Genomic DNA, 22275 nt, shown 5'->3' with positions numbered 1-22275 from the left:
TATTAGTTGAAAAGAGTTGTGAGATTTTCCACTCCCACATGCATTCTTGAAGTCAGTGTGGCACCTTCAGAGTCTACATTACCTGCTATAAAACCAAACAGTTTTAGAGTGAAGAGTAACAAGCCAATCTCTGGAACAGGATGTAATTAAGAGAAGGACGTTGGAGGCGATAGTGAATCTTTATCTTACAAATCTCAGGTGGGTTTGTGACCTAGAAAGACACACAGAGGAAGAGGGAGACAGGACAGGAAATAAAGTTGTACAGGAGTATGTCATGCTGCAAAAGATGAGACAAACGTCCACTATCGTGAACAGTTCTGTTGAAGCTGATCGCAGTTGCGGGGCAAATGCAAACCAGTAACAATAACATATGCACAGAGAAACCGAGTCCAAGTTTGCCACTGCAGTAGGAGTATCTGAAGATGGATATTGTCTGATGGGAGCCAAAAACTATTTTGGGAGCCTGAGCCCCTGAGTTGTCCCTGGGCACCCTCTGATCAGCTTTGTCATCAGGTGTGAGAGTGACTACACAGTCAGTAGAAGAGTGCAGATGCATCCTGACACTCACACTACAGGAAAGTCGCTGGCACGGTTTTAGAAAAAAAGAAAGAAACGTGGAGTTTTCTCTGTGTCCTCTTATCGCTCCAATTTCTGTAGAAACTGGAAACATGAAGTGCAGAATTTCTAAAGATGCCATCCTTGGTCACTTGTTTGTGGATGACAGGTCTGTTGTTGTTCTATATAAACTACGTTAGCCTACTTATGCATTTTAGGATAGCTCCCAAACACAGCAGAAACAAATGGATGGATTCTTAATCTGATAAAAGAAGGCGATGTGCATTTTTTTCGACCATTGAAATATGACTTGAGATTCCTTTATGCTTAACAGTGCATTTTCCGTTTGTTTAACCTCGCTCCTTCGCGTTCCTCGACTGTTTATTTCATTTCCAATCCCCTTTGCCTTTTCTGCTTACCTTTCCCTTTTTATGTTGCGCGGTGGATCTAGTGAAAATGAATTCTGCAGCGCGTGCTTTATTGTTCAAACACGTGCGCGTGTCGCGTGTGTGATGAAGTCGTGTCCTGGAGAACTTTTCGATGCGTGCGTCAAAAGTACGTGAGGACTGTGGCGCATTGGACGGCCGTAGTCGGTGGTGAATGAACGGGAGGAGGAAGAAGATCTTGCATTAGCTCCTGCCGGCTGCGGGGACTCAGGCAGTTGACAGAAACCCAGGCAGAGGGACTCAGTGAGAACAACGCTGACAGCTTTTTTGGGGAAACACGGGGCGACAAATGAAAGCCAAACAAAAAATCAATTAATTATTATTATTTTTTGTATCTGTTTGGCAACCTCTTGTTTTCCAGAAGATTTTTACGCAGCGCAAAAGAGTACAGAAAACGCCGCAGAGATGAGTGTTGCGTGGTTTTACGTGCTCTTGAAGGATCATCTCTCTTGATAAAGGGACCAAAGCGGACAAAACAAGGTTGCCCGTGATATTTTCTAAAAGAAGATTGCAAAGGTGGAGCGATTAGAGAAGAGCTGATGAAGGGACTATTAATCCTTTCAGTGCATCAAACGTGCCAAGGGGTACTAGAAACGTTTGGATGGAAATCGGGCGAGTGTTTGGAACTGTTTTTGGTTTTATATGAAACTGGTGATTAGTAGTTGTTGTGAAACATCTGGAAGGATTTTTTTTTCTCTCTGAGGTTTTAATAAGGAGTAAAATTTCGCTTTTTTTTAACCCACCACCGAAAGGTTTGATAACATGAGCGATATCTCTGCGTGAATACTCAGAAACTTACATCTCTATCTTTTTTCTCTCTTCAAGTATTCCTAATCTAAATGGAATTAGTTGAGCCTAAAGCCGTTTGTGAAAGGAACAGACATGCTACATGGGCACAGCTTCCATCACGGTAAGACATCCGTATTCACCAACTGAAGCACACTTGCTGAAAAGCTCTTAATGTTTGTCCTACCCAAGCGCAAAAGCGGCATGATAATCTTTTAATCAGTTTAGACGGACTGTAAATATCAGAGCAACAGATCGAAATCAACATAGGAACAAAATGGTGATTCAGTAGGGATAAACAAATATGAGATGAAAAACGGATGCACTGCATCCTGCAACCTGTAAACTCACAGTGAAGGTCACAGTCTTAAGTTTTTTTTAACCTCCAGTTTTATTTATGGCAGGAAATAGTCATATTGAGATTGTTGCAGTTTGTGATGTGGGCCTATCGTTTAAAAAATATATAATTTTGAAGCCTTTGGCTAAAAGGGGCTTTATATAGGTGTAGTCTTTGTTGGAAGAGACTTTTAGTAGCAGCCTGTAGGTTATGTTCTTACGTGATCTATACTATTATTATTATTATTATTATTATTATTATTATTATTATTATTGGAGGTATTGTGTGTTTTTTTATTCCTTTAGGTCGGGACCAGGTTGTTACATTACGTACATAAATACAGTATTAATACCTTTGTTCCAACCTAAATGAAAAAAACAAACAAAACAAAGACAAAAACTAGTGTAATTAAAAAAAACAAAAACAAAAACACCCAAAAAAACCAACAAAAACAACCCAATATGAATTCATCTTTCTTTCCTTACAGTTGTTGCAAGTCTACTCATACTTGGGTTGTGTGGGGCAACAAAGAAGGATACAGCAGGTAATAGCCATCACCAGCTTGTCTTTTTGGTGTCCAAATGTCCTCTGTTCAAATTTATATGTATATGCTTAACATTATCAAATACATAATGTATGTGTGTGTATATTTCAGTGAAAAACAATTCTGGAGTGAAGCCTGCAGGTCAGTGTGGAACGTGGGTAAAGGAAGCAGAAGGAGGGCTCTTCACTTCTCCCAATTACCCAAACAAATACCCCCCAGACACAGAGTGTGTTTACATCCTTGAAGGTAAATCATCTCTTTAAACACAGCAGTAGTGAAGAAAAAAAGCCAACGCGATCTAGCTGTTTATTCTCAACTAAAGCACTACTGAGGCTATCCTCAGTGAGCGATGATACACATTGGACTGATTGGCAAGCCTAGAAAGCCTTTTTTTTAATATAAAAACATGTTTTTTGACAAGTCAGTGCACATAGCCTCATTAATGTAGTACCAAAGTGAATGTGGAAATAACATCTCTCGTTATTTAGAGATGAATTGACTAACAGCCAGAATTTGAGTTGAGCGCTGATAATGAAAGAAGCTGAATGTTCATCGATGAAAGCATGACTAATAGTTTACGCCATTCTTTGTGCTAGGTAGTAATTATTTCCATTGTGTCTTGCAGCTCCCCCAAGGCAGTGTATCGACCTACACTTTGACGAGAATTATTCAATCGAGTCCTCTTGGGAATGTAAATTTGACAACATTGAGGTACGAGATGGACCGTTTGGCTTCTCCCCGATTCTCGGACGGTACTGCGGTCAGCACAGCCCGCCTGACATCAGGAGTAGCGGCAGATATCTGTGGATAAAATTTGTTACGGATGGTGAACTGGAAGCAGTGGGATTTTCGGCAAGTTACAACTTTACTGCAGGTATGATTGTTTTTGTAGCTTTTTAGGCTTTTTTTTAGACTTCCTTTATAAGCATATTCAGAGTTTATAGCTCTAACAGCAGGTTCCCAAGTGAATAACGAACATCATCCGGGGAGCTCGGCCTTGATATTTATGGAAGCCTCTTAGAGTGTTATTGATTGTCTGTCTGCACACGCTCACTGTTACCATTGGCATTATGCTGTCATTGGCTGGGACACTCTTGTGACTGGTTGGCTCGCTCTTGTTTTTCTCTCTATATGTGTAGAGACATGGAACGGTTTCATCAACACTGATTCACAGGGAGAAGCTAACCTATCTGTAGTGTCGAACACAAACCTTGGCGTTTTTTAATTTACCTCATCTTTGGTCGTGATAGCATTACTGAAGCAGCATGAGGATTGGTGACAAAGAATCAGGGCATAAGAATGATTTAATATTCACTCACCCACACTTGACTGGGTTTAATAACACTGTCAACTTTTTTTTTTTTTAGTGAGTCAAAGGCTTGAAAGGCATAGTGCCAGGAAATGCATAGAGTATGCCAATTTGTCTCCAAACCTTCTGGGGCATTTTACCATCGGATATTTGAGCGTGTCATTGTTTAAATAATGAACACATGCAGTACATGAACCTTTCATCTGAAAAACATGCTATTAGCTGCAGGCAGTTGAAAAGAAAGCTATTGGGGTGAAAAGGGAGAGAGCTGTAGATTTATCTCCGATTGCTTTGTAGAAATCCGAATGGTGAAGCTGTTCATAGGAAATTGTGGGTTTCTACTGTATATTGACAAAGCAGCCCGGGGATAAACCCAACTTTTACCTCAGGGAAGGGTTTCAATTTCATGCCGTTCATACTGACTCCTCTTCACCTCAGCGCACACTGCAGTACCATAGCCTTGCCCATCGTGTCATTCTGTTCTGTTGGCTTTGGTTTATCTGAGTAGGAGCACACCATTTAGCTTGCTTATTAACACAAAGATTCTTTTATATTTATGTTCGATTAGCTTTGCTAATATTCTTCAATTCACTTTACAGAGGCAGATGTCAACTCTTGACCAAAATTAATAATTATATATGAGATAAGCACTGTTTCCAAAATGTTAAAGGTGATCATAAAATGTCAAAATAGTAGCATTTTCTGAGTTTTTACCCTGACTAAGTCTGCATAGCTTTGTTTCCTAATGGGTGTGAATAAGAATTCACATGCGGTAATTGCAATTAACATCTGTACTGTAATTTGCAAAATTGCTCTGAAAAAGAGTTGCACATAAAGGATGTTTTTTTTCATCCCTGATAGTTAAAGACCCCTCTTTTTTCCCAACGGTGTGTAATTCAAGTATTGTTTCTCCTTCCTGCTTCTCTTGGGAGTCCTATTGAAAATTTGCTTAGAGAACAGTGAAAAGCTTTGCCTCTTGACTTGATAGGAAATATCTGAGGCATATGATTTCCATAATTAATGAAGATAAAAGTCTTGAATTCACTCGACTCGATACTCTGAAATATGGCAGTGTGAATAGTGTCTCACATCTGCAGCTGCTCTGCTAACCATGTTAATTTACACAGCCCTCCTCTCATGAATGGAAGCAAAAGAAAAAAAGATGTGGCAACAAAGCTGACATGAATCATCTCCTTTCACTCTCTTTCCTCAGTCATTTTAGCAGCTGCCAGATAAAGAAAAAATTGTGCCTCTCCTTCACATTCTGCTACTGTCCTTTCAGAGCTCTTGATGACTAATTCGGTTAATACAGCAGCCAGTGAATGAATAACCAATGACTGGAATCTCCAGTATCTAATGTCCTATCATAGATCTTGAGGTACTTGAAGTCTGAAGGTGCTATGTATTAAATTTTTATATTTATATAAGAGATTTAGCAGACAGTAGAGATCCAAATATAATAGTCTTTGATGCACTTAACGTTCCTGTTGATGTGACTCACAATTTAGTTGTCAAACACGTTACACCCAGATTCTTCATACTCAGTCTATTGTGTCACAGAACTTGTACAGCATTCTTTTTTCCCCTCTTCAAACTGCGCTGTAACTTGTTTTTTGCAAAGAAATCAAAGTTACGTTGGGATTTGACAGATATTTTGGAGGTATATGTACAGTAGCTTCCGACTCAATTACTTACAGTCACTCAGACACATTTTTAATTACAAGATTGCCTGGCACTTTTGCAGGATTTATAATGGAAGCTTACCAGGCCATGGCAAGCTGCCTGTGTGACTCACAAGCGAGCCACCTGACTGAATTAGAACACCTGTCACATATAGAGGTTCCTCACATGACATCACTCATACCTTGCACGAGAGTTGTCCGCCATATTGGATGTGATACAACTACCAGTTATGAGGAAGAAATGTGTATTCCACATGAGCTGTTACTGGATGCTCCTGGCTATCACTAAGCACAATCAGTTGAAAAGAGAGGGCTGCACCAAAAACCTTTTTGGGATTGGTGAGACTGGGTCAAATTAGCATTAAAAACAAACACTCAAAGTACTAAAAATTGAAAAAGTGTGATGCAAAGAGGAAATGGAAAGCATTTGCAAAGTCAAGTAGGTATGTGACCAAAGAAACCACAAGGAGATTAATGGCAACACATTTTTCTTTCACGTTGACTGCCATCAACCTCCAGCAACCACTTGCCAACCAGTTTGGGAGCATGCATATTTTTCTTGCAACGGGTGGTTGGTAGATTGGCCCAGTCCAGTCTCGAGGCCTGTCTGACTTGGACCTAATTTACTTGGCCTTACATTCTCATACATCCAACATGGCTGATAAGTTACCTTCACCTACTTAACTGTCACGTAAATGCAAAACCTCATTAGGTTCCCCAGCTCCCCAATTGCAGCCATTTGAGACATGGCCTGTATAACACATAAGTCACTTAAAGTAATTTTGTTGGTAAAGGATCAACGTGAACTCCAGTGAAACTACAGTTTTAAACATTTAATGCATGCCACTGTACTCATTAAGAGCAGGATCTATGTGTGTTTGTGTGTGCTGCATGCAGAAACCCTGACTTCCACGCAGGCTCTGTAAAAAGAAACTGTGCTTCTGAAGAGGGAACAGTGACAATGAGTTACAGACAAATTTCTTAATCTCACTTTGAATTAGAGGCAGAGTTGATGATGCATATGTCTTGCTGTTTATGCAAAAGCATGAAGTTCAGACTTGCTAGTCATGCTATTATCTACTGGCACCCACAGTGCAAGAAGTAACCATTTTGCAGCCTTCACACTAAGCTAAAAGGTTATTGGTCATACTGGCAGTAGCTTAAAGACATGTGAGTGGCTTCAGTCTTGGCAGCGAACTCTTTGCAAGAGAGCAATTTCACCAGCGTATTTGTTAAAATGTCACACTAGTTTCTCAAAAACACCAAAATGCTGTACACTTAGTCTTGACATGTAATCTTAATACCACTTTGAAACAGCACGCAAACCTCAGTGTATCTCAGAATTGATCACATTCTACTGCTCAGTAATCAAGTGAATATATAAAAAAGCCTGTTTAGCCAGAGGGGATTGAGACTAAATAGTGATCAGCAAATATTCCAAAACAAAACTATTTCAAGAAAGAAGAATAAGGCCTGAGGCTTCCTGCGTTATAACTTGTGGTTTTATTTTTGTGTTAATCTGCCTTTTTCATTACAGTGCCTGAATATACATGTATTCATGGCAGAACCATAATGTAATTGTGAACTAGTGGCGAAATGTAAAAGTGTGATACTGAGCCATTGTGTGCAAAAGCCCTTTGTGTGGCGCTATGAAAGAAACTATAATAAGCACAATTTAGTTGTCTGTCATAAAAGCCAGCACAGTAATAAGCTTGTTATATTTTAAAAACACATGTGAAGTTGTGTCCAACAGATTTGCATCATCCGTGGAGGTCAGCGAGAGAGCTAATGCATTAGGTTGACGGGCAGCCTTCTAGTAATATTGTGTAATATAAAAGTACAACGTGTGCAGCAGGGGAAATTACTCAGTGGAGGAGCTGTGGTATGTGTGTTTCTGTGTGTATGTGTGCATTCAAGACTGCTGGGGGATTTCAGCAGCATTCTGCTATTCAGGTTGTCCTAGGGCGCCGTGACCTTGGACCCTTGTGGACTGGTAGATTAAGTGGTGTTTCAGCACCTTAAGCGAAAGCCAGAGCAAATAAAAGCTGCAAGTTCTCCCGCCTCTTGCTCCCTGCACTCGGCTGTTTGCAGAGCCAAGACCTGGAACTGAGACAGATGCTGTGTGGTTTGTGATAAAATATGGAGACTGTGGTGCTCCATGAAAAGCGACCATACATTTATAATGTTGACTGTTTTAATGGTTTTCGTTCGATCTTTTTGAAATGTGCCGCACACAATCTAATATTCCTCATCGTTTAAATTCCACAGGAAATCTCAGATGTTAACCGAACATCTTCTTAATGTTTTCTTCTATTTAAAATTTTAACCGTGCCTGGTAATCAAGATGACACTGAGCGATCACAGTGCTTCAGAGCCAACCGAGCTCTAACTGGGCTGAGAATTATTTTGAAATGAGTCAAATGGCATTTAGTATTATATCTGGAATAGGATGTATGGGCCTATCACAAAGGAGGCAGGGTCATGAGATTGAACCTAGATGGGCTCAAACAGGAAAATTGGAAATTGAACCACAGAGATCGACTTGTCTCTCTTGGAAGCAGCTGAGTACAGCGACACCATCGCTGGGGCTGGGTAGAAAGTTCAGTAACTTCCCAGTAACACATCTCTTTCCAAAGCCATTTGCCAGCAACTGACATTTAAATGTTTGAGTCACATTTTATTTAATTGCATCCACCAAACTCTCAGAGTGAACTTTCTAAAGACACTGACATTCAACAGACAGGCAAAGAGAGGTAAATAATCATTCATAATAGTTGTAATTTATGGTATTGTGTGTGGAAAGCGAAGTCACATAGGTGTTTTAGGCTGTAATAAGAACAGTTTTAAGGGAGTTTGTCCAAAGTTTGCCTGTAGAGAGAAGTACAGGTCTGGAGCTCTGTTGCAGATATATTCTACATTTGTCTGCAAAAACTCACAATATGTCATGAAAGTGTAAAAGAAAGACAAAAGTGGGAGTCATGGAGTATCTATCAGGATCGTATTATTATGTAGCACTTCTGTGATCTTCAGTAGTTTGCAACACAGTTATTTGCCATTCATCACAATATCTGTGTAACCGGAGAGGGAAAAAATAACCCTCAAGTGACCTGAAGTGTGTATTTATCCACTGCACCATAGCAACTGATCTACTGTTTCAACCATTCAGTTATGTGTCAGTTTAGTTAACCAACACCCCCTATTGGGTCCCACTGGGTAACCTTCTCATTTCTCCTTCTCCACTGTTCACTTTCTTCACATTTATTTGATAAGCCCCACCACAGGAAGTCATAATGCAGTGACTCTAGTAAGTCTGAAACCATTTGAGTAGCTCCATAGTTTGTGCCAATAATTAGCACGATGAAGCAGTACAATGTTTTGCTGTATCGAGGTATTGAATGTAATTGTTGTCTGGACTGTTCTCTCCTGATAAGCATTTTCTTCCCCGACTGCAAACTATTGTTAGCTACTGCAATTGTTCCTCGTAGCTCTTTTCTCCCGAAAAACAAAAAGATGATGGTTTTCACGCTACAAAATCTTTTTCAAGTACTAAACATGTATCCAGTTGTTGGCTGATAACACTTAGTTCAAACACATTTCAGTCTTGTAGTGTGTGCATGTGAGATGCGGTCCACTTGCCATCATAAATCTAATAGAAACATTGTCAAAGTGGTATAGCACCTAAGGTAGCGGGAGTTAAATTTCATTTTCCTTGGCCCAGCAGTGGTAGGGTTTCAAATTCAGTGGAGCACAGAGAACAGGTAGAAATGGAGAGAGAAATCTCCCATGGTACACTTTTGGGTGTTCCCTTAAGACCTCAGTGTGTTTGCCTGAATAAGATTCTTGCATATAGTCATTACTAATAAATCACAAAGCCACCACCAACAACAAAATGATCTCCCTCCTTATGTTTTGCTCCAGTGCTTATTGCCATTAGCGCTGCCTACAGTGCAGGACACATTCTCTGGGAGTTTCTTTTCTGATTGTTCAGGGCTGCCTGCTGTTTCTCTGATTATTATGGGTCTTTCTTTTCCTTACTGGAAACACATGTAGGTGTACTTTTTTTTAACACACTCCCCATGTGTTATATTGTTTCACCAAAGGAACGCTATCAGGCTAAAGGCTTTAGCAAATAGAAAATAACCTGTGTTAAATAGGCTCTCCTGCGTATTTTCTTTTCTAACTTTTTGTTTTGAGTGGTGGCTGCCAAACAAAACTCTAATTTCAAGGGGAATCTCATGCGCTCGCATCAGGTGAAATACGTCAAACGACAGGTGGTACGTTCGAGCTCAGCTAAAGACTCCCTTCTCTCTGCGCTGAGCAAAATGAGACGGATTGAGCGAGTTAGCATTGCAGGCACACCTCTTGCAGCTGTGGATGAGGTCAGCCGTGCCCTCGCTCCCCTCACTCATCTCTCTCTGTTTTCAGCTAGCACACTACCTCTTTTCTTCTCTCCTATTTTCTCTCATGCTATGCATGGTTCACACCAAGTTTATGAAAGGGAACAGCACACAATTCTTGCGCTTTCTGTGATGTGAAAATTGCAAATTTACATGCAATTAAAAGGTAAGTCTCAAATATTAAAACCCCATTTCTATCATTCCGATTTATGATATTTACACCATATTGTTTAAATAAGATACTAACTTGGATTTTTCCCTTTAATTACTCCCTTTGTAGAATTACGGTTGGTAACTAGCTGGTTTGTTAGTGGTTTTCTCACCAGCTAGATATATAAGCTATCTTGTAAAACTACATATGTTGGAAAAAAGTGATTGAACTTAGCTGTGCCGCTTTCTTGTGTGACTGTTCATCTGCCCCACTCAACTCCTCTCACATCCTTTGCTCTGATATTACACCTTGCTCCTTCCTGCTCAGCAGTGGAATCTCAGCACAGAGTGTTCCCCAGCTTATCAGACAACAAGCCTTCACTCAGGGGACAACCAGTCAGAGTTTATCGCTCTTGTGGAACTTAACTCACTGTCCAGCAGGATGGCTGATATTTACGTCCTCTGGCTGTTTCAGCCACTCCTAGCCAATTACGCTGCAGATCAATCAGCAGCTCAGCCTGCCTCCTGCTTCTATCCTCTGTGGCGGTTTGTTAGCCAGGCCTGCTGTTCAGCTACAGATGCTTCGAGGGTCAGGGCATCTCTCTGTTGTAGCTGGAAGTCTGCAGTAATGTAAACCATGCTTGGTGTGGGGGTTTATTTGTGGTGTGGTGTGGGGATTGGAGTGGGGTGTGTGTGTTTGTGTGTGTGTGTACATGTGTTTGTCTACACCATGCAACTCTCCAATCTGTACCAAAATCTTGGCTGCCTTCCTGTTCAAACCCTTGTGTCCTTCCTGTGCAACATCCACAATAGAGTGCTCTATTGTGTATGCACGCTGTGTTTGCTACATTGTGCACATGATGCATATGGTCTCCACTGCATTGGAAATTAGCTCGAGTGTTGTAAGGCTTTTTTTTTTTTTTTGCATTCTTCCTACCTCTGTAGGTATAACAGCTTGCCTAGGGCTCTTTGTTTCATTAGCCTATCGCTGTGGTGGATCCATGGCTGTCATGCCAAGAGCCCGACTCTCTCCATTATGCTGTATTAGGCAGGAATGAGATTGAGCTCTGTGTTTTATCTCTGTACACATTAAGGCCTCAACCCATCGAAAACGTCTAAGAGAGTTATTCCCTTAAGAGCAGATTGAAAAGGTCTTTTGATTGTTGGAAGGTGAAGGAATTTTGTTTGTTCATCACTCCTGATTTGCACCTCTGATTCCATATGGCATCACAGAGCAGACTGCTTTGCGTGCTTGATGGATTTTACTTTTATTTTCATCTTCTCATCAGTAGGACACTTCCTCAGGGATGAATGATGAACGTTCTGTTTTCATTATCTACACTTTTGCTCCCCCATTTTCTTACATCCAGTTTGGCAGCGGCTTGGACTTTAAATTCCCAGCTTATCATCTAAGAGCAAATGTCCGATTCCAAAGGGACCTAAATCACATTTGGCTTCTGGGTAATCTAATAGGTAATGGCAGGCTTTTGTTTGGCTACTGGAAGAATGATGTCAACAATGAAGGAGGGCATCCATGATGGGATTATGAAATGTGGAATGTCAGTAATCCTCGTAATATTGCAGAATAATAAAATAGTTGCGGATTCAAGCAGATGGCCACACCAGTATACAATATTCCCTTATAGAAAATGACAATAAAACAAGTTGATGGTACATTTCATGAACTAATAGTGCAGCTTGGGCCATATACCAGCTACTCTACTTCATACACTGCTGAGACCGTGATGGAGGTTTAATGTATATCATTACCATCTGTTAGGCTTACGGGCAAACCGTGACAAGTGGTTTATGGTTTACAACTGAATGAGTTTCCTCCTATTTCAGCTTATTTCATGTATTCTTCTTTTCAAGGTTCAACCAAGGAACAAATACTCAACATGATTATAATGGAACAAAATGTTTACACAAAGCAGAGCGCAAAAGATAGACTGTATTATGTTCAACAAAACTTGAGTTTGCCCGCTTAGTTCGGCTGCCTCATCCTGCCTTTTCTTATGTGTGCAGAGGGTTACTATGGCGCCCAGAGGATCCATTAAGTGAGCATGCAGGGTCCTAAACTGTTCCTATAAGAAAGGCCAGTTTAAATTGGACCGCTTGTCGTCCTAAAGGTGCATGTGACATTTGGTTTCATAGAGGTGTAAACCAGATTGCATGATGTTCCGTGTTATTTTGTCTCAGTTCACTTTTTGCTTGAGCTGCCAAGCATTTTTCTCGCTCTGCATCCTCGAGTCACACACCTTGACAAAACTGTCAAAATGACAAACACGAATCTCCTTTTACCCTCGTCAAAGCTCGAATTGCTCATTCGTCTACGATTTTTGAGGTTCACGCAAGAGAATTTTATTTCCTTCTCAGACCATTGACTGTACACCGGCGTGCTCCAGCAGCTCATTTAAAGCCATCTTCTTTCAGTGAGCGACTGAAGTCTTTCTGGCAGAATGGAAGGACGTGGAAAAGTCAGGAAGTCAATTGTGTGTGTTCGTCTGCGTTTCTTTCTCAAACTAACACTAACAGTGTGTTGACGGCATGGCCTTGCTGGCATTTTCATTTTCCAATTGGCAAGCTCGATTAATCACGGCACTCCTATACAATGCGACGCACATGGCCACCCACTGTTGCTGGCTCTCATTATTCCCCAACACGGGAAAATGTACAGCACGGAAAATGGAGGCAGAGAAAGAGCAAGACTATACAGGAAGGGTATATATGAGTGATAAAAGTAACAGGGAGAAGAGAACAAGAGACAAAGATGGAAGAAATTAACGGAGGATTCAGTGATACAGAGAAAGATTTGGATTGCTGTGAATAGGTTGTGGCTGCGCTGTGAGGAAGACTGATAAAAGACTGGGGCTGCTCCATGTCCCCTCAAGGCTTCTGCTTCTATCTGAATATTCATTGAGCTGACAGTGGCTTTTCTCGCCACCATCTATAAAAGGATGCCAATTGGCTTTTACCTTGTGGCTTCTAATAAGCCTGTGTGCCTAACATGCATACAAATGACTCTTCGTAATACACAAATGCACATGCTCGTTCCTGTAACCTTCTCACGAGCAGCCTCAAAACAACTTAAAGTACCATGACGGTTTACTCTCAGTAAGTTTCAATTGCTGTGCATTAAAGATATTACTACATTTTTTTAAATGCCACTTGTTTGGCTCAATATCTTCGGGATTGAAATTGAGACTTGCTGACTTTATCTGCTTTCCTGCATGCAGTATGATTGCTTATTCTTTCTTAATAATGAAATATCTGATCTGCTGCAGGGGTTGGGGGGGGGTGGTGGATTGTTTCAGGAAATCCTTCAGTTTGTCAAAAAGCAGATTATTCATCCATTCAGCACATTTATATAATTTTTATTCAGATATGATCCAGGATAGTCAGGTTTGCAGTGATTTTTTTGTAATCACATTGCATCACTTTGGTCGGGGTTGCAGATATCTTTGTGAGAATAAATGAGTTCGCTGGAGAATCTGTACTCTGCAGGTACAAGATCTTTCCTGTGTAAACGTAATTGTTAAGGCTGGCTGTCACTGTCCACATATATGGCCGTAGACATACAATCTTGTTCTTGTAGCGTGTGTGTGTGTGTGTGTGTGTGTGTGCAGAGGATATTTCTCATCCAAGAGTTGAGTCAATCTGGATTTTGGTTGGGCGAAACTGCTCAAATCTGTATGCTGCTCCTAATCCCTGTGCACAAACACAGACATACACTCTGGACCTCCGCTGAGCGGCTGCATCTGAACCCTCAGATCTAAAAATCCTTTTCATTTTGTCCTCCAGTTTATTTGTACGGGTGGTGTTGGTCCTGGGTTTGTGTGCTGGCAGCAAAAAAAAAAAAATCTTCATGTTCGTAAGGAGGAAAGCCGTGAAGAATAAAATGATGGGAAGTAGCTGAGCAGCAGGGCTCTATCTTCAAGTGGAATACGCACACAGCACAATGCTGCACACATTTTGTCCGTTTTATACACCGGACAATCTTAAATATTCAGGCGTAATCCGTTTTGGGGCTCTGCTGGTAAAATGTAGAATTCAAGTGCGATTTGAATCATAGTCCTTTCCCTAGATAACTGGGTGCCACAAGGACATAATTTCCTTTTTCTTAAATTAGAAAAGATGAGGTTGAATCTGCAGAGCTCGGCTGAAAATTTTGTCTCCCTCTGGGCAACACTGTATTTCCTGGTATTTCAAAAGTCTGCCAGCTTTTACCTTCTGACTTAGTAGATATTTCACACTCTGTCTCTGTTGTAGAAAGGGAGATTATGTGTGTAGGTTGCGGTACCTGTGGGAAATTACTTCACCTACCACTTCAGAGACATTTGACTAATGTTTTTGTTGCTTGACATCAACTGAACCACGCCACATGTAATGAAAACACCAGAGCACAGCGAGGTAAGAGGGCTGGAAACAGCATTATAGGGTCACGCGTCAGAAGGAGAAATAAAGAAGAGTGGGAGGTAGAAGATGAGATTAGATTTAAAACCTCCCTTACAAAAACTCGTTGTGTGTTTGTAGCTTATAGGAGAGATTGACTGTGATCAAGAAGAAAGTCTGAGTCATTGATTTTATCGTGCTCTGCCTCTGAAGAGCAGGGCTTTGTGGAAACTTATATTGTAGTAGAAAAAGCTCAGTGAAAATGCCTAAATTGAGTGCTTGGAGAGGAGGGCTTTGGTGTGGCTTAAATATTCATTTGCTAGTGGCAGTAGCTCTGGAGTAAGGTTTTAGCTCCAAGCAGTGGATCTCTTGACACACTATTTGTCAAACATCAGTGATTTTTGCCCGATGGGCTGATGCAAAGCTGATTTCAAAAGCATGGGGTTTGAATGTTGAGTTACACGAGCATTTATTGTCCTCCTGTAGAGAAAGGTGTTTTTGTGTCTTAATAAAGAGGTTTGCTTTAGCAGTTTAGAAATGATAAGTGGTTTGTTAATGGCTGGGTATGCTATTTCTGAAAATCCGTCATCCTATAGCACTGCATCGTCTGTGCAATTGTTCTGTTTGATTGTTTGTTTGTTTTTTGGATAAAGTTTATTGTTGTGTCTCAAATTGTGTACTTCCACTCCCAAAGCGTAACATTTTACACTAGGTGACAAATTGTCGGTATATTACGCTGTCGGCCACCCAACACGTCCCTAATGAGGAAACATGGGAACCATTTGGAATGAATCTTCACATGTGTGTTTATTTTACTTAAATCGCTTTGGAAAACACTATCTAACATGATTAAGGTGGTGGTTAACGTTAGGGATAAGGTTGTGGTTAGGGCTGGAATACACGGCTGGAACGTGTATTACCGAGGTAGCATCATTCTATTCGATTTCATCGACAATCTGGCGTGTAACATTGGAACGCGGAAGGTCACCTTTTGTGTTCCCATGGGACGTCTCGGGACATGAGACGTTAGCCCTCAATGGATGTCGTGTCTTGGCAATGCAGAGTAAAGGGAGGGACCACCAAACATCCAGCAGGAGGACTCTATTTAGCCAATACTGATGTTGTCATTGCAATCCAGGAAGCTAACAATAGAACAAGGTTGTTATAGTTAACTAAACTAAAACCTAAAACTAGATTATTATGGCAGAAATAGCCTTAGTTTTGTATTTGTTAATCTGATAAAAAAAAAAAAAAAAAGATTGTCACAAACTACCTGATATTGTTTTTATGGACATGTTTATTGAGGCTTTGTATGTCTTCTGTTTACGTTGGAATATCTATCATATAAATGTGCTAATAATTTAAAAAACACTAAAAACTAACATTAAAACTAATAAAAAGTAAACTGAAAACCACTCTGGAAACTAACCGAAACTAAGCTGAATTTAAAATAAAAAGTAAAAATGAAATAAAATAAAAACTAATTAAAGAAAAATCCAACATGCAATAACTCTGCAGTGGAAGGCTGCAGACCTAACACAAACACTACATTACAGAATTAAGAGGCCTACAACAATAAGTAGATACATAATGACAACAGACAGAACAACAAATGAGGGATTCATGAGTTGGAACAGGCAAAGTGTAAAAGTGGATTTTGAGCTTTGATTTAAAAGCAGAGATTGAAGATGCTCTTTAAAATAAATGTAAAGATCCAAATGTATCACATGAACAAAATATTTTCAGTCTTTGTTGGCAGGCATGTTATTTAGGGGAGACTAATTCATATTCACGACTGCAGTCTACACAACACCCAGCTTTGTTGCCGTAACACATGTGAGTAATTAGATAATGTATTCAGTGCGCCACATGAAAATATCCAGAGAGAAACATTATATGAAGGCATCGACTCAGAATGCATTCTGAGCTGTCAAATACTGGTTTATCTGGTTTTTTGCCCCAGTTTGGCAAGACACCAAGTAAGCATTTGGACATTAAGTAGCTGCTGGCTGTCCGTCAACTTTTCCTGATGTCAAATCATTGTTGGAAAATACTTCCAAAAGGAAAGTTCAGGAACATTACCATGACATCAGTTTGAAGTACTTCTTAAGCATCGCCTAGACTTCCCTTTTTAGACTTTTTAGCAAGAGACGCTTTGTTTTTTATCAATTACAATAAAGTGACGTAAACATTTTTTTAAGTTTCTCCATAGAAAAGAAGAGAAAGGAAAAAGCACACCAACTCACAATGTCATCTGACTGAGTTAACTCACTTCACATATGCATCATAGGATTGCCGATGTCATAAGTGTAGACATCTGTAGAAAGATGTTCATTTCACCAATGAAATTCAATTTAGGTGTAAAAAAAAAAACATAAACAGCTTAAAAGTTTTTATTTATCAAAAGAAAAAGTGGGATCAAACATGGTCAGGTAAAATATTGTGTGGACTCCATATGAATTTTTCTTTAAAAAAATATGTTGCTTTTTTGCAATTGTTACACACTGAAGGACGACAGGGTTCATTCAGGTGCACATGAAGATTTATTGCGCTGAAACACAGCAAAACAATTCAGTGTTACTGGCGGCTTCCATTGTAATAACTGGCCTGCGTTACTTTTGTAGCATTACGTGTAATGGCCACGTATTAATCAGCCCTTAACACACAGAGAAAATGACCAGTAAACAATAGACAACATAACATGTACTGGCTGGTCTATTTCCTATAACTTTAACTGAAACCAGCTAACAGTTTCCTTTCACCTTACTGATGGAACAACACGGTTACAGAGATTAATGCAGGAGGCTAACATGACTTAGCTAGCGCACAAATGTTACTAGCATTACCCACAGATAACGTGAAACAACTCCCTTATTCGCTCACATTAAACACCATATAAACAAGAATTACACTCCAAACATGTTAAATAAGCATCAACTTTACATAAATGTATGTAGTTCTCCTATATTGCTCTCACCTGAAACACAGCAAAACAATTCAGTGTTACTGGCGGCTTCCATTGTAATAACTGGCCTGCGTTACTTTTGTGAAGGATTATTTTGCCAGTTACCCGTTTGGCTGAGCCGCCACTGCCACCTACTGGCGAAACTAAATATCGCCCTAACATCACATCAGGTGGGAGCAAATGAGCTTTTCGTTCTGTGTTATGATGCAAACTATTGTCACAACAAAATGTCACAAAAGATGATGGGGGGGTGGGCACGAACACATAAGGAACACATCTGAGACTTGTTCTTAATGCTCAAAATACTCAGGGCGCCACACAATAATTAGATCCCTATTTTTCACTTTGTAACAGCCTGTTTGAATTTACCTCAGTTCTGCGTAGGACCACCGTTGGCATTCGTCCTTTTAAGCTTCAGTTTTTGCTCATGAGGATGTTGGGACTTCAAGCATGTTTTCTGTGTAACTCTTGTTTACAATTGTGCTGCTCTCAGTTCTGATTGGACAGATGTTTCTGTTACCATTGCCACTATACTGCTGCGCATAACAGTTTTTCTTTCTTCTTCTTTCATCTACTACCTGAAGGGGATTATCTGCCTCCATTCGTACTTCAGCATCCCGTAAAAAATTGCATTACAGAATTATTCAGATCCACGTACTGTCTTTGATTAGACAGCTATGTTAATATGTTACTTGGCTACAGATATGCCTTCTTGACACAAACCTGCCCATTTATTGGAGAACACTGGCTAACACGAGTGCTACAGTTTGCTGCGACGTGCTGGAAACAGTGTTTTGAAGTTCCACCTTTCTTGGTGTTGGCAAATGTTGAGTCTTAGATGTTCTTTGGTTCCATTCAATAAAGGAAACACGTGCACGTCACATTGCGTTTGTTAAAACACCAAGCTTCAGGTATCACTGCTTTGAACGGTACTCTGAGCGTCTGTTGGTAGAGAAGAGAGAATTTCTTCCCTCTGCTGCCAGCGCACCACCTCATGAAGCTTTATTTGAAGATTAAATCCGCAATTTTCAACCCATAAATGGCTCCTTCTTAAATGGCTTCCTCCTAATGGAAGAAGCCATTTGTGTCATGCCATATACACCAATGGCATGCCTTACAGCGACAAAGGCGGGTGTTGTTGGTTAGACAGTTGTGAATATAAATTAGTCTCCTCTAAAGAATATGAGTGAAGATGCTACGCTCACGTGATGAATTTTGAAGCATTGATTTCATTTTTACCAACTTAAATTTGCCCTTTTGATGCCAACCATACAACTATATTGATAATGTTAATTAAACAGCCTCGCAGAGGTTAGCCCTTAAGGTTTGGCATTTCTCAAAGATTGGAAACTGTTGTAGTGTTTTTACAATTTCTTTTAGCACAGCTTGTGTTTTGTCAGTGCACTTGGAAATCTCTTTTGGGTTTTCTCAGTGCAATCCTGATCGGGACTTTTCTTTTCATTAAACGCGACAGGGATTTCATCACCTGGAGGCAACAGCTTGCCTGAGGTTTAGATGTGTGAAGCAGCCGCAACTTTAGTAATTTCCTAAACTAGCAGATGGGATTATAAGATCGGCATTATGAGTGACAAAAGAGTTTACATGAGGGCAGGATAAGTAAACGAGTAAGCGCTTCCTGTGTAGGGTGGGTGGTGAGTCCTTATTTAGGCATATCCGATTCCCACCTCTGTCACTGGACTTTAACAAAAAAAAAATCGCTGCGAGCAATCGCTGCTGCACCGCGGCCGGCATAATTAGCCAGCGCACCAAAGAGCAGTGTTTCATTACGCTGGAGTGAGATCTTTATTTGATCTTTCTCTTTTAGAACATTTCCCTGTTAATACCCCTTCTGATGCCTGATTAAAACTCTCACAGTAATGTGCATACAACACCCCCCCTACACACACAGAGACATGCAAACACACACACACACCCTCTATCAGACACAAAAAGCCAATTTAAGAAAATTAAAAATCTTTTAAAAGGATGTAGTTATCTCGCTTTTTTTTTCCAGCGGACATCTTTATGTAACTCAATTGATGCATGACTGTTTCCATTAACTTCTGAACCCTAAGTTGGTATAAATATTCTTTTCAATTTAGATAGCGGTGAGTGGTGAATGGGGCGTTACGTTGGCATGCATGTAGCGCGTCGACCTCCACGACAATTCTTGACGAATCCTTCATTCTTTTTATTGCATTAAGCCGATGTTGCTCTCTGCTCTGTCTGCGAGCCCAGAGGACCAGCTGTCTGCGGCGACGCACAGATATACAACGCAGCTCTTAATTGCGGATTGTGATATTGCATGTGCAAATCCTTTGCAACAGTGTGTCATTTATTTTTTCCCCCACTCATTCTGAGTCATCTCGGGCAATTTGCCTTCCCCTTTCTGAAAGCATCTTCTCCTTTATCCACGTTTTATACAGCATCTGAGCAACCTTGTATTTTTGCCCTCAAACTGGTTCCTCTGAGGCTTATAGCATGTAAGCGCTTGCGAGAAAGAGAGAGGGGGAGATAACGACAGTCTAATAGGGTTTATCAAAGTCAACCTGAATACTCTAACAGTCTGGGCCTGGACATCAAAGCCTACTCTCCACTCCACTGCCAACTACTCTGGGCATCCGTCAAATAGCCAAGCAGGGGAAAGCCTAAATTGACTTAACTGGACGACGGAAATGTTTGTATTGTAGGGACAGATACTCTGATGAAGGTGTAATCCCAGCCTGTCAGTGTGACTGTGAATAAACCTGACATTTTGAAGAATTAACTCGCAGGTGTCGCAAGAAGCTCTGTCCTATTTGAAACTGTGTGAAAGAGTCAGGAAGCAGCCGTGCTCATCAGTAGAAAATGCCAGAATGCCGCAAGGTCGGCCCCAACATACTTTACGACATGGTATCGATTCAAGAGGAGATGAAAGGAAATGCTGTGTGATTTGATTTCTCATTCATTGGTCTTAATTCCCCCTGACACACATTGAGAAACACACAGTCCTTTTGATTGCAGTGAATCTGACCAACAGGGTTATTCTCTCTAGGAGATCAGAGTGTTTCTTCCCATTTTTATGAGACTTCAAAGGTTACATGCAGAAATAAATGCAGCTCATATACAGTATGAATATATATATACATATATTCATCCTCTGGTAGCTGTGGATACACCATAATCCATCATGAATCTGCATATTCGTGTGAGTCATGCAGAGCAATGTTTGCATACTTTCCTGGCAATAAAAATTAAACAAGATTCTGAAAACAAACACAGGCTTGCATAGTAAACCCATCTAAGGGATGAAAATCCATTATGTGAACTGCACTTTGTACTCTCCACAGGTCACAGAAACAGATATTTACATTCGGCTGATCCTGCTTCAATTTGAATCTGTAGTATCGTTTTATATTTTGCCACTCGTAACTGCGGCTTTCTAGTCAGGATTGACTTCTAATTATAAGTGGATGTAATGTCTAATGTCTGGAAAGTCGAGGTTATTGATGAGATAAGGTGACCACACTGACTGTGTGTTACAGTTTGTGGTGACGTAGTGCTGGCACAATGGGATCTGTCTTAATTGTTTTAAGTTGTTTCCATTAAGTTGTTTCAAATTAACACAATTTACAGTCTGTCTGCGCTGAAGCCATTGTCCGTGTCATGCTAGCTTGTGTTTTACATGTGCTCTAAACCCATAAACACACCCAGAAGAGCGTATTTGCTCTTCAGAAAAAGACACAAAGTGTACAATATTTTTTATACTACTGCTACATTTTATTCCCTGTGAAACAGGTTACTGAACTGCAATATGTTAACTAGCAGGATTAGCAAATTAACAAAAACTACAAAGTACACTGGAGGTTGATTGGATTTCCATTATTTATTTGTTTTATTTATTTTTTAAATGTTTTTTGTCATAAGTATTGAACAGGTAAAAAATTGTCCTACATAATGTACGATCGACAGTCATGTAGCGGATTTCATTAATCAAATTTCATTCCGGTTGATGAAAGTTTACAATTGAAACCACCACACTGATCCTTGCAGGATCACCAGAGTCAGAATAAATCATCACAGATCCACCAACGCCTGCACAAAATCCAGTGGCAGTTCATAGCGTAATAGTGGAGATGTTTCAGTTTGTTAGAGCCAAGTAAATATGGGGCCAATGCTGCATGTGTGGACCACAAGCACCAAAAAATCAAAGTCAAACTGGGTCAATGCGAATACACAGGAAGTCCGCCAGGTAACAGTGAAAGTCAAAATCTGAGGAATCTAAGGGATTGTTTGTTTTTAGAAGGAAGCAAAAAATGACTAACCCTGTTATAGACTGATGACTTGTGTCGTATGACAGACGGAATAAGCTCTAAACCATGAAACCCTGAAGTGCATATGCAGTTAAGAAAATGGATGGACTTTTAGCCCAAACACTGCGACTAAATTTTCTTAAACTAGTATTAATACTGCCATCAGTATCAATTCCAAAACTCGAGTGTCAGTCAGGTTATCTCCATCACGAAGATTTATCAAGTGGCAGGCAGACCAACACTGCCGTCCCCAGAGTGCGGCTGCGAGCAGATGTTAAAAATCATAAACAGTCATCTACAAATTTACATGTCATCCACATATCATACATTTCTGTCATAGTGCAGCTACATAGATGCAGTGTAAGCACAACTACAACGGCCAGTGCAGGCGTAGCTCACACACACAGTGCACCCACACCT

General features: G+C 40.4%; 1 protein-coding gene across 6 annotated transcripts in view; it reads left to right on the top strand.

Moving 5' to 3' along the window:
- The first annotated feature begins 668 nt into the window (after positions 1 to 668).
- The window catches only part of neto1l (neuropilin (NRP) and tolloid (TLL)-like 1, like), a 70601-nt gene continuing 48994 nt past the window's right edge, over positions 669 to 22275 (top strand). For 2 of the 6 annotated variants that reach the window (XM_040044100.1, XM_040044099.1), the window contains exons 1-4: positions 670 to 1911; positions 2612 to 2668; positions 2780 to 2914; positions 3294 to 3542. In XM_040044100.1, the coding sequence (XP_039900034.1) occupies positions 1884 to 1911; positions 2612 to 2668; positions 2780 to 2914; positions 3294 to 3542 (469 nt within the window). In that variant the 5' untranslated portion in view covers positions 670 to 1883. Of the gene's footprint in view, positions 1912 to 2611; positions 2669 to 2779; positions 2915 to 3293; positions 3543 to 22275 lie in introns of all 6 variants that reach the window. The other 4 variants (XM_040044102.1, XM_040044098.1, XM_040044097.1 and 1 more) reach the window with 4 other exon arrangements.

The sequence above is a fragment of the Simochromis diagramma genome, unplaced genomic scaffold (genome assembly GCF_900408965.1).
Source record: "Simochromis diagramma unplaced genomic scaffold, fSimDia1.1 OVJJ01000602.1, whole genome shotgun sequence".
Lineage (NCBI taxonomy): Eukaryota > Metazoa > Chordata > Actinopteri > Cichliformes > Cichlidae > Simochromis > Simochromis diagramma.
Note: the sequence above shows the minus strand (reverse complement) of the source record. Positions and strands in the feature narration are given on the sequence as shown.